Source organism: Accipiter gentilis, chromosome 9, assembly GCF_929443795.1.
Source record: "Accipiter gentilis chromosome 9, bAccGen1.1, whole genome shotgun sequence".
Classification (NCBI taxonomy): domain Eukaryota; kingdom Metazoa; phylum Chordata; class Aves; order Accipitriformes; family Accipitridae; genus Astur; species Astur gentilis.
The window spans coordinates 41,656,422-41,668,658 of record NC_064888.1 but is presented as its reverse complement, the minus strand read 5'-3'; the positions used below and the strand labels follow the sequence as shown (position 1 = coordinate 41,668,658).

Here is a 12,237-nt window from a genome sequence, read left to right as displayed (position 1 = left end):
ACAAGCACGAGAATTTGCCTTTGGCTATGGGCTACGCAGGACAAACTTAGCTATCGGAATCTTTCCCTTGAGATCAATTTATATAAATTTGTAGTTTGGAGATGAAAACTGCATTTATGAGCAGAAACTTAGATGTGCTAGAAGGAAGAAGGAGAAGGAAGTGGTCAGAAAGGCGACTAGCCAGATGCTGAGCAGCCACAACTGCTTTTGGAGCATGCTCTCACAGAGACATCCCAGAGCAAACTGAAAGCTGTTTACCTCTTTTCTTTCTTTCAGGTTGGTTAACATGACGATAACAGCCGACTTCTGCTCCCATATCATCCTCCAGAAATCATTAACTGTTTCTTGCTTTGGTCCTGCAGACAGAATACAGCTCTGCTCAAGAGGGGTGATGGAGACCAGCATATCACAGTACACATGAACAGCCCCTGCCCCTGCGTGCCCACCCAGACCTGTGTTCACTACAGACTGCTCAGGTTTTGAATATACCACATATTTCTTAAAAAAATCCTATTTTCTTTTACACAATCACATGCACTCAAATCCACATTTCTAGCAGATACCTCCTTACTTGAGATATTCCTAATGCTCTTTTAAGCAGGCTACGGCAGGAGAATCGTTTAGGATTTCTGCTTTGCAGCTCTCCCCCCTGCCAAGGTCCAACATTACCTGTGACCACAACGAACCACTGCCTGAGAGCAGCTCATCGTGCTGTGCGGGACAAGAGTATTTCTGAAGGGCAGGGGCAGTTATTGCTTTGTGTCTGGGATTGCGGTGACAAAGTTCCCCAAATTTGTGACTAAATACAGCGCAAGAACTCATGCGAAAACGCTGATTTCTATATCAAGATGGCTTAGACAGACTGTATTATCAGGAGACATCATTTTTTAAACCCCGAGTAAGGAGATTAAAAAGAAAGAGAAGGAAAGTGGGGGTGGAGGGGGGAAGGCGAGCCTCTTCACTCAGAGCACTATCTGCGGGTCTAAAGGCAGTGGGTTACCTCACGCTCACTTTAATTTCCTTTAAACTGTAACCTCTAAATCCTGCCTCACATTTGGCCACCATCTGCAGCTGAAAATAACCTTTAAAACACGTCTAAAATTAAATACATTCGGCCATAAGAGGTACAGAACAGAGAAATGAGAATAAATTACCTTGTGCTGCTATGAATTTATTCTTTTCTTTATAACCCTATGGAAATAAATATCAGAGCAGTTAAAAGATGAAATGCCAACATATGCTAGCAGACAAATACTTACGTAATTCACAGACAAAGTTTGCAGTTTGGCCAACGGTGGACAACTGTCAACTTACATCTATATATGATGCATTAATGTAGTCTGAAGGTGGGACTCCATCAATCTGGGTCAAAATCACTCTGGAATGATCATCTGGAAGAAAACATATTACAAGCATGTTTGCACATTAATCAGAAATCTGTTATTTCCTTGCAAGCAGGAGGCCAGGCTAAGCACACACCTCTCAAAGCAGCTCTCTCCTGTGCTGTCCCTGGTTCTCATGAAGAAACCTTCTGCACAAACATCTTGCTTTGCTCCCACACCTGGAGGTCACCGGGACTGCAGCTCTAAAATACTGGCAGCCCAAACTTCTCCCTGTTTGCTTGCACCAAACTAACCTAAGATCCTAAAATATCCACTTGACATAGCATAATTTGGTAGCACCCCGTGAGAACTAAAGCTTTAAAACACAGCACCTGATCACCGCTAAGAAAAACCGAACAGGGGAAGATCAATACTAGAGACATGCCACAAAACAGACAGGTTTTGCACATATAACACATGAAGAACATTTGTGACCAGGGAAATTGTATTACTTGGATATTTTCAGCAGATGAACACTATTACCAGTCTGCTCAGTGCCAGAGTTAATTGTCTGATTTTAAAGAAAAGGCAATGTCTTACATGGCAGGATGTTAGGATATCTGTTTTTCTCCCTGTTTTCTTCCTTATTCGCCATTTCAAATGTTCCCTGCACATATCCAGGTGTTAACGACTAAAAAAAAGATACAGAAGTCAGTGTGTTAGAAAACAGCTAACTCTTGACTGCACATGGCTTAGTGAAAATCTGCATTTATACATATTGCCTTGCATCCAACAGAATTAAGCTTTTTTTTTTTTTTTTTTTTTTTGCAATAACTTTCATTACTCTATAAAAGGAAACTACGTCCTGGCAGATTTCACTACAGAAAACGAGTTCAGCAGTTCTGGAAAAATAAGTAATTTTTCCACCAGAGATCACAGTTATTTAGAAAATTGTTAAACTCTGAGCTGCTGCTTTAAGCTGCCATCTGCCGCGGTGATTCACAGCGCTGTGACCCAGCCGCGTGGATGCGCTGCTCCCTCGAGCTCAGCTCCAACAGCTACTTTTAGCAATAACAGTTGGTTCAACAGCATAAATAGAGTTTGATTGTTAATGGCTCACTGCTAAGAATATTAAATATCAAACATCTTGCCGAGATCCACAGGTGAGGGCCCAACTCTGGCTGAAAGGGAGGAAGAAAAAATAAATCACAATTCTTTCATGCCGCGAGTCGCTGTATGAGCACAAGTCAAATTCTGCAAGCAATCAGCAAGATCTAAGACTGCGGATAAATTTAGTCAAGCTTAAAAAAATATATAGTCTTGCAGAGTAAGCAAATGAAAGGACGAAATGGAGAGGAAGAGAGTGAAGATGAGAAGAAGGAGGTGCCCAAGGCCACGGCAGAAGCTGCTGAGATGCCAGCACTGAGGTCAAGCGGCCGATCATCACGTTCATCACGAGACGTGGCACGAGGCTCCTGCCCTGCACTTTTAGCTGCCCCCTCACCGTGAATGGCATAAATGAGAAATGAGTTTCATCAAGTTTCTTGTATCAAACTCCTAAAAAAAATACAGCATCAGCATGTTGGATCCCACCGAGGTAAAATCCCAGCGATTTAGGAACATACAACCACCTTCTTCCACCCTTCTTCTACCTCCCACCGCCCAGTCTGAATCACACAGGGGAAGGGAAAAAAATGGTAACCAACTGCACAGCTTAAAGCTCTGCCTGGCAGAGAGCAGGGCTTGGAATTTCCCCTTAAAAACAGCAATATGTGTTGGCAGGGTGACATAGGATAAAAGTGGGGGTGCGGGGAGGACTTCACCACCACCACAGAGGAAACAGCAATGTGCGTTTGTGGTTTTGGTTTTGGTTTGGTTTGGGTTTTTTTTATATCACTCAAACTTCTGAATGTAAGTAAAAGAGAGAGAAGGTTAAAAAAAGACTTGAAAAAGAAAGCTGCTTTTAGCAAACTGCTTAATTCCTTATTTGAATGAAGCCCATGGTTTTGCTAATTAAAATACATTTACAGTTTATAAAACACAGAAACTTAATTTATGTTTTGCGTAAAAAGAAATAATTGGCACTTCAAACACGATTTCTTCAAACTTCAAAAGTCAGGCAACAAATTCTGAATAACCAGTCATATAAGCTCTGCATCTTCACATGAAAAATGCATGAAAAGTAATTATCTCTGGCAAAATAATCTCTCCATTCCTTGTTCCCTACTCCTGCAAGTCCCTGACATCTCCCTAAAAACCTCCTAATGTCACGCTGCATGGCTTAGAGCAGGTGTTGAACCCTGGTGCAAGGACACAGCCCGTTTTGCTGCTCCCATCCATCTTCAGAGTGGAGGATGTGATTCATCGAGGATGCGCTTCATCACGTCCTCTCCATCACCCCATGAATCACGAGGAGCCGATGAGTCTTGGTGGTGCTGGGTCATCTGCTGCCACCGCAGTCTTATCTGCTCCCACTTGGCAGGAATCCTAAAATCTCTCTGAAGCTTCCGAGGGGCTCGATCTACCCCAGCATCGGTGCATTTTCTCCTTTTTTTCACTGCATGAACCACAGGGATGTCTTAAGTCAAAATTAAAATTTCAAAAGCAAATTCTTATAGGATGGTTTTCAGACATTAATCCGAAAATCAAGGCAATAAACCAGCCATCATAAACTTCAAAAATCCAGCTCATCCTGTGTTATAGATGATAAATAGAGGTAAGCGCCCATACAGAACGGAATATGTTTTTTTCTCTTCTTTTTTTCTTTTCCTTCTGTTTAGAAAGTACACACTCTTCTTAGTGCTCTGTGCTCACAAAGAAATCAAACAGTGAAAAAATGAAGCAACTGAGGGTAGAAGGAGTCTCTGCTATTTTGGCTAGTGTACAAGTGCAACAAGTGCAATATATTTCTTAAGGGTAATTTAGGCTTGAAGGATAAAATCAAAAATACTAAAGAACACCATTACGCACATAAATCTAAGAGAACTGTCCTCAAAAATCCTTTCCATACGCTACATGACTTCATCTATCAGCGCCTGCTCTGTTTTTCTTTTCCCCAGCAAAATCACTTGGGACCTAACTTCTCTGGCCGGTGCACGTGCCTGGCCACCGCTGGCTCACAGGACTCACCATTTTCAGCCTGAATCTGTTTCAAATTCACAATGGAGACCCTGTATCTGTGTTCCCAGAGACGTCTGACCCCACTGGCACGTTAGATCAGGCTGTGTGAAGAAAACACCGGAGCGGGCAGAGATGTCCCAGCACATCCCCATCAGCTGAGCATCCCCAGCCAAGGCTGCAGTCAGGGTCCACCACGGCTCAGCAGCTCCTGCCCAACGGCTTGTGCAAAGGGGACAGCTTTGGACCCATCCAAAAACTGCAGGATTTGGCAGCTATGGCTTCGAGGGGCAAATACAGGTGTAACCTCAGCCAATGGGAGGATGGAGCTGAGTTCAGGGCCTCCGCGTGCCGGGGGATGCTCTGAAGAAGAGATCATCACACAGATCTCTGTGCTGAAGGGTCTGGATTTCTCAGCCCCTTTCCTTCCAGTGCTGCAGTAACAGACTTCTGTTTGTCAGCTTTCCTGGTTTATGCTACAATACCAATCACTCTGATTTTCAATTGTCTTTCAACCTTTCTTCCTCTCTCAGGCTTGAGCATACAGCTCATATATCCACACAAGCAGCCACAGGAGATATACAGCAGGGAAAAAAAACACCAAAAAACAACCAAACACATAAAGCATCAAGCAGACTTGCTGTGCCATCACCCCCTGTCACTGCTCAGACTGCTCATTTATGGGGACCGGACCCCAGTTTTCAGACTCAGCACTTTAGTGCAGACAGAAACTCACACGCTCACAGCATGGTGCAGAAAATGATCAAAGCAAAGCAGGTTTTAAATATAAAAATAGATGGCTTGTTTTGCTCCTAACTGCAGAACAAATTAATCAGGAGAGTCAAAATTCACAAGTGCACATCTTGTCAAATTAGTTTTCACATTCATTTTGTCGACTTCAATAAAAATCTCCACAATGCTCCCTCTCTGATAAGGCAAAGAAATTATGTGTTTTAAATATATCATCAAACAAATTGCAGATATAAATATGCTACCAATTAAGAAGGTAACTTAACAGACTGTCTAATCAATGCGTGCATCGGCTTTGACAACTCCGTATTTGACATTTAAGCTACTGCTCCGTGCCACTTGCTTCTGCTGTGAAAGGAAGTGAAGAGAAATAATAAAAAGTATGGAAAAGGTCCCTGAATGCAGACGTGCAAGAGCAGACTCATTGCACAGGGTTTCTCCATAGAAACCAGCTCTGCAGCAGCTCGCCGCAGACTCTGGTTAAGACTCATCTATACAACCACACACAACTGACGCTCGGGTTATGGGCAGAAAATAAAACCTCCTTTCTGACCAAGGCAATGCTTTAAAGAAAACCCCTTAAAGCTAAGATGCTCCATAGAAACGTATGTGCTAAGGCACAGCGTGCTGCAAATAGGGAAGCAATGGGATGGTAACAAAGAGCAAAATGTCAAATTACCAAAAACCCCCCACCAAAATGCAAAAAAGTCAAACCTCACCAGGGCAATATTAAAGGCCACACTGTGTCTTCTCCTCAAAGTACTTCCCACAGAGGTGAAACACTCAGATTCCCAAAAAAACCCTCCACCACCACCAAGAAAATCAATGCTGAAGAGATTCATATTCAATTTTCCTCTCCTTCAGCTTTCAGGCAAACACTAAAGATCTTCTTTAAATGTTAGCAAGTGTCAAACAGTTTATATGTTACCAATTTGGCATCACCATATCATAAAGCAGTTAACGTTCCAGATTTTGTCCACATAAAGGGTTACCAGGCATGACAGAGCATGTACGAACAGTACCAGCACACTCGCACAACAAGTGCTGAGGCTCCGAGATACCAGCATCATGCACCAAACATTCTTAAAAGAATTGTTAATATTTGCAGGCATCGTGTTTTGCCTCCCTTTTTTTGCCAGGCAGGCATCTGCTCCACATGTGAGGACTTACATTAAACTCCTCCCGGAAGAGCTTCCCTTCATCTGCTGATCGCATCCGAATTTCCTCTTCAAGATTTTCTACTGGAATAGGGAAATACTTCTTTGGGCCCGAGGGAGACCTACTGAGCAGCATGACTCGTTGCTGTTCTGTCAGTTCAAGGAAAGTATGTGTTAAAGGCAAGTCCAGAGCAATGGATAACAAGCTATTTCCAACTACAAATTAATTTTTAGGCTGGAAGATACCAAAACATATTTCTCACATGAGACTTCAATCGGTGATAAAGCTGATACAAATGAAATTAAAAAAAACCCACCACAGTCCAAGAGAACATCATAAATTCAAGTGGAACCACTACTGGTGAAATTAATAGTTTCTGTATTTACACCAGATTAAAATGTGACCAAGTTTTATTTAGAAGAGGAGAAGGTTTCTTCGGCTGATGAAGAGCATCCCAGCCCAGAGCTGCTATGCCACAGGGCAGGGACAGTTTTTAGCATCTGTCACCAAAGAGATGCTGCTAGATTATTTCACTTGTGAAGGGGAAATAATGACAGTAATAAAATAATATCTTTAGCTTGGCAGACAACAGAAGCTCTGCACCCAGATGAGCTGTTGCAGTTGCTCTCCATTGCCCCAGACGGCCCCAGCACCGGCTCAGCCCCAGCAGGAGATCGCTCTGCACCAGCACGGTTCGGTACGGGGATTGCTGTGGGCGCTTCTTGCCACCTAGACATCGGCTCGCGGTGGGGAATAAAAGCCCCAGGACACCTTCACCTGCTGCCTTCACAGCCCCTCAGGAGCACAACTGGCCACCTGGAAATTCAAATGAGCATCCCCACCAGTGGCTGGATGAAGTGGAGGGATTAATCATAGAATTGTTTAGGTTGGAAAAGACCTTGAAGATCGTCAAGTCCAACCATCAACCCAACACCACCATGTCCTGAAGTGCCACGACTACGCGTTTTTTGAACACCTCCAGGGATGGTGACTCCACCACTTCCCTGGGCAGCCTGTTCCAATGCCTGACAGCTCTTTTGGTGAAGACATTTTTCCTAATATCCAGTCTAAACTTCCCCGGGTGCAACTTGAGGCCATTTCCTCTCATCCTATCACCAGTTACTTGATAGAAGAGACCAGCACCCGCCTCCCCACAACCTCCTCTCAGGTAGTTGTAGAGGGCGATCAGGTCTCCCCTCAGCCTCCTCTTCTCCACACTAAACAGCCCCAGTTCCCTCAGCCGCTCCTCATATGACTTGATCTCCAGACCCCTCACCACCTTCGTTGCCCTCCTCTGGACACGCTCCAGCACCTCAAGGTCTTTTCTGCAGTGAGGGGCCCAAAACTGAACACAGGACTCGAGGTGCGGCCTCACCAGTGTCCAGTACAGGGGGATGATCACCTCTCTGCTCCTGCTGGCCACACTATTTTTGATACAGGCCAGGATGCCGTTGGCCTTCTTGGCCACCTGGGCACACTGCTGGCTTAAGTTCAGGCAGCTGTTGACCATTCCCAGATCCTTTTCTGTCGGGCAGCTTTCCAGCCCCTCTTCCCCAAGCCTGTAGCGCTGCGTGGGGTTGTTGTGACCCAAGTGCAGGACCCAGCACTCGGCGTTGTTGGCCTCGGCCCATCGATCCAGCCTGTCCAGATCCCTCTGTAGAGCCTTCTCCTCCAGCAGATCAACCCTCCCGCCCAACTTGGTGTCCTCTGCAAACGCCGTGGCGAAGACAACGGCAAACAGAGCGGCAGACCACCTCCCCACGTGCCGATAACGACGGGGCGTCTTTCAGCAGCTGCACTCACCAACTAAATCTGGCCGGCGGCTGCACGAACCCTTCGTTGGCCAAGGGCACTACCCGGCGCCAGGCCACCGCGGGGATCTCCAAACCGCGCTCGCCGGGGTTCCTGTGCCCAAACGCCGACTGAGCAGGAAGCCGACGGGTATATTTAGAGGTTTGACTTTCTCTGTGACTGCCACCCTGTTTGTTAACCCACTCTTCAGCTCGTACGCAGCGACATGGAACTGGCACGAAGGCGTAATTCTCTTTATCATTTAAGTTTTTCTCTTTGTTATCGCTAAAATAATTTATAAGCAAGAAAGGAACAGTTCGTCCACGTTTGCTAGGTTTGAACTAAGCCCTACAGAGCAACCCACCCGAAGGGCTCCCTGCTAACAGAAATAAACCAAGCACATTGAAAAAGCCAGGGGAAAACATGTTCAGCTCCTGAGAGTGTTTTATTTTAGTGCCGCTGGCTTACAATACTGCCCTATCTCATCCCCTTGCTTGTTTCCCTTTACGTTCAGGAACCAGCCAGTAATTTCACAAAGAGTTAAGGACCCTTTTTTTCCCTTTTTAAGAAGAAATACTGCAATTCTTTCTCTAAATACAAAGATCACAGTGCCAGAAACCTGGATCTCAGCTGGCATTCTAATACAACATATATAAAGAGCACAAGAAACATTTACAAAGAAACATTTGCTGTAGCACAACTTAAAGTGAAAATTATTTAAAACCAACAACTGCAAGTTAAGATTACATATACACCAATACGGACCTCTATTTTTTCTGCTTTCTCTTTAACAACAAGCCTATAACTTATATTACAAATAAAAAGCAAACATAACTGAATTCTTAATCAGCAAACAAGCATGTGTGTACACAAACAAAATTCACACTGAGAAGGAAAGCAAATCTCTCCATACCTTGTTCTTCTAAGATCCCATTTGGCATCTTTTTGTCCCCAGAGTTCACAACAGCTTTCCTATGTCTTCTGAACCTGAAATACACACAGCACGTTAAGCTGAGTAACTATGTTGAAAGGTAAGAAGCATTTTCCCAAACCAGTCTTTACCAACCATGTAATTCTGGAGAAACTCTTTCTGTTCATCTTTGCTGTGAGAACCACCACCACCGCAGCACCCTCCTCTACGCTGTGATGGAGGCTCCTGCCTCACCATAAGTACGCATTTCTCATTTCCTTGTTAGATCATATCGAAACAAGACTGAGCTAGTTCTGCATGCAGAGCTCTACACAGACCTACCTGAAAAAATAGCCAGCCAACAGAATGAAAATGATGAAGACCAAGAGCAGAATCAGCATTGAAGTCAGTAGGTCCTTGTGTAAATTGTTCTCCTCTGTAGAGTCTGGGGATTGAACACAGCAAATGTGAAACATTAGAGACATGGATTGCTTAATCTGTTGCAGAAACTGTGCTTGGTGCACCAAAAAATCTGTGGTCCTATGCAGTAATCTGCTTGTACTTACTGAAAACATCACAAATTATTTAATATATGCAAAGCTGAAAGTGAAAGTTCAGTTTTGGTGTTTGGGTTGTTTCCCTCCCCCCCCCCCCCCCCCCCCAAAAGCACAACCAAACTACCTGCTGCTGAGAGTATCAAGGATATTTTTTGGAATGACGGGTTAAGCAAAGATTTTACTTGTAGTTAGAGTAAGTTTAATGGGTACAAGTTAAATTTGAAGCAGTACCCTTATGTGCATCAGCTGTTTCTCAGCCAGACAGAAATCACCCAAGAATGCCACCCCTGTATAGATTTTATTGACTCCAGAGATACAATGTGTTTTAAACATATCTCATCATTTAATAGTCCAAAACACTGCTGCTGGCTGTACAGGGCTGTAAAGCACATGCTGAGCATGACGGAGGGGGAAGGCAGGAGGGAACAGTGCAAACTGCAGCGTCTTCTATGGCTTGTATTAGATATAACATTTATATTATATATTACTATAAGAACAAGTAGAAATAATGAGACTTTTAACAAATAAAATGGAGATTTAAAAAAATATCTTTGTTGTATCTAGTATAAATTGCCAGTCTAATCCTTCTGTTAATAGTATTTTTATGTATGTGACTCTTTACATTTCAGCTTCATTATGCTTTTGTGACCTTTTAATTCTGCTGAATGATTCAATGTACTAAAATCATTACAAACCCAAGATGTTTTATTTAAGAAAGAAGAACTCTCAGCCTTACCCTTCAGCAAGCAAAATACAACCCTGCTACTTGTTTTTCTTTCCAACCAGACAAATAAATCCAAGTTAGTGTAACAGTGGTAGTGAAGACCTCGCCAAGCGGGAAGGATGAATCCTTCACACCTGGAATTTATTGCCCATGCCACAGGACACAGAAAGAGGACGATCTTTCCTCAGTTACGGCCACAGGAGCCAGCCGAGGGAGCAGCCCATGCTTAGGGCATCTACCAGGATGGTTCCCTGTGTGTCCAGACCCCCCCAGTTTCTCCATCGTTACACCAGCCTTCCTCAGCCTCCTTCATTTGCACTGTTTAGAAATCTTACCAATGTACACTCTTCCAAAAGCAACTTTTGTTGCTGCTGGTGTGGTGGGTTTTTTTCTTTTTAAGCTACATTTACACACCTTCACCATTCCTACAGCAGGCTTTGAGAACTGCAGCAGTGGTTCTCCTAACACATCTTGCAGTCACACTTCCCTAAACTCTTTTTGTTTACTTGCAGCAAAGGCTTTTGGAAGAGAACTTGCACAAGCCATAAAGTGACACGACATAAAGTATCATGAAAGCACAAGACTACAGTAAATATATAGGAGTATGTAACGAACACCTGCAATATTACAGAAAAGAGTTCATATGGGTAAACCGACTGACCAGAATTGATCACTGAAAAACCATTTGAGCGTTGGTTTGTATCTTGTAAGCATCTGAAAACTCTCTGGATGGTCAAACAGGGTGTTAGGGCACAGAAAAACTTCCTTTAGAGGCATAGGTGCACTAGTGGCATACAAGGAAAAAAGGTATCTCAAGTCAACATAATAGTACAAAGAAAGGGAAGGCAATAAAATGCATGAAACTTGACATTTAAGTGGTATATAAAGATAAAAGTGACAGGCATGACAAAACTGTAATCAGAAACCATCACTTGACAGGGTTTCAGAAAATCACTACTGGAAGGAGTGTCTGGATGAACATGCATCAGCAGAAACAGCTTAACAATTTCTGTGTGGTATTTAGCAATACTGCACTCTGCATAGAAACCAAGGTCTGACAAACAAACAAACAAAATATCTATTTTCGCCCCTCACAACCAAAAAGGAGCCACTTTAGCCCACTTTTGAAGTTTAGAAATTTCAGACTCAATATCTTGGAATCTCCAGGATTTAGGGGTTTTGTGTTAGTTCTCGTCACTGGCTCTGTGTCAAGACCCATGACACAAGGGGGGAAAAACAACAAGTTTGAGTCACAAGGGAATTAAAATTTCCCTCAGTTCATTACACAACACAGAAATCGCCCGTCTTTTCCTTTCAGAAGAGCTGATATACTCAACACCACCAGTGTCTTTGGAAAACTGATCCCCAGACAAACACAGAAAGCCTCATCCAACCCAGCAGAAGAGAAATTCAACCTCTGCTGGACTACTGTCTACATTTCTTTAGCTAAGCACAGAGCAATTCTCTGCATCAAGATCTCACCTCTCCTCCTCCTACCCATTTCACAAGGAAATTAGGTCAAAACCCACAAACAGCCCCTTCTAATCTGTACATGGGCACATCTGTTTTCAAAGCCTTGCAGTGGCACACCAATAGCTTCACCTCTGCAGAGCCTGTGTGTAAGGCACAGTGTGGTTTTAAACAGTTTCACTTGTTACCTGTATTTGCTTCAATATCTGCAACGAAAATTTTAGAAATGTAGCCCAAAAATTCTAAGAGAAAGTTACAACTGGGCTTAGGCCATTGTAGACTCGGAGGCTGAAAGATCATTAGCCAACACAAGTGTCTACATGTTAAGTGGGATCTTAAGGGGAGACTGAAAGACAGACCTGTACTACTTTTTTTTAATCAGTGCTTCAAAAATTGACAACTGAAACATATAAGTAAATGCATGCAGCCACTGCCAGG

General features: G+C 43.5%; 1 protein-coding gene across 5 annotated transcripts in view; it reads right to left on the bottom strand.

The window, feature by feature from the left end:
* Positions 1-12,237, bottom strand: part of PTPRE (protein tyrosine phosphatase receptor type E) — a 119,354-nt gene that overhangs the window by 31,633 nt on the left and 75,484 nt on the right. For 4 of the 5 annotated variants that reach the window (XM_049809516.1, XM_049809515.1, XM_049809518.1 and 1 more), the window contains exons 3-9: positions 9,391-9,493; positions 9,052-9,125; positions 6,360-6,496; positions 1,923-2,013; positions 1,315-1,391; positions 1,155-1,191; positions 259-356 (exon numbers count right to left, since the gene is read on the bottom strand). In XM_049809516.1, the coding sequence (XP_049665473.1) occupies positions 259-356; positions 1,155-1,191; positions 1,315-1,391; positions 1,923-2,013; positions 6,360-6,496; positions 9,052-9,125; positions 9,391-9,493 (617 nt within the window). Of the gene's footprint in view, positions 1-258; positions 357-1,154; positions 1,192-1,314; positions 1,392-1,922; positions 2,014-6,359; positions 6,497-9,051; positions 9,126-9,204; positions 9,268-9,390; positions 9,494-12,237 lie in introns of those variants that run through there. The other variant, XM_049809519.1, reaches the window with a different exon arrangement.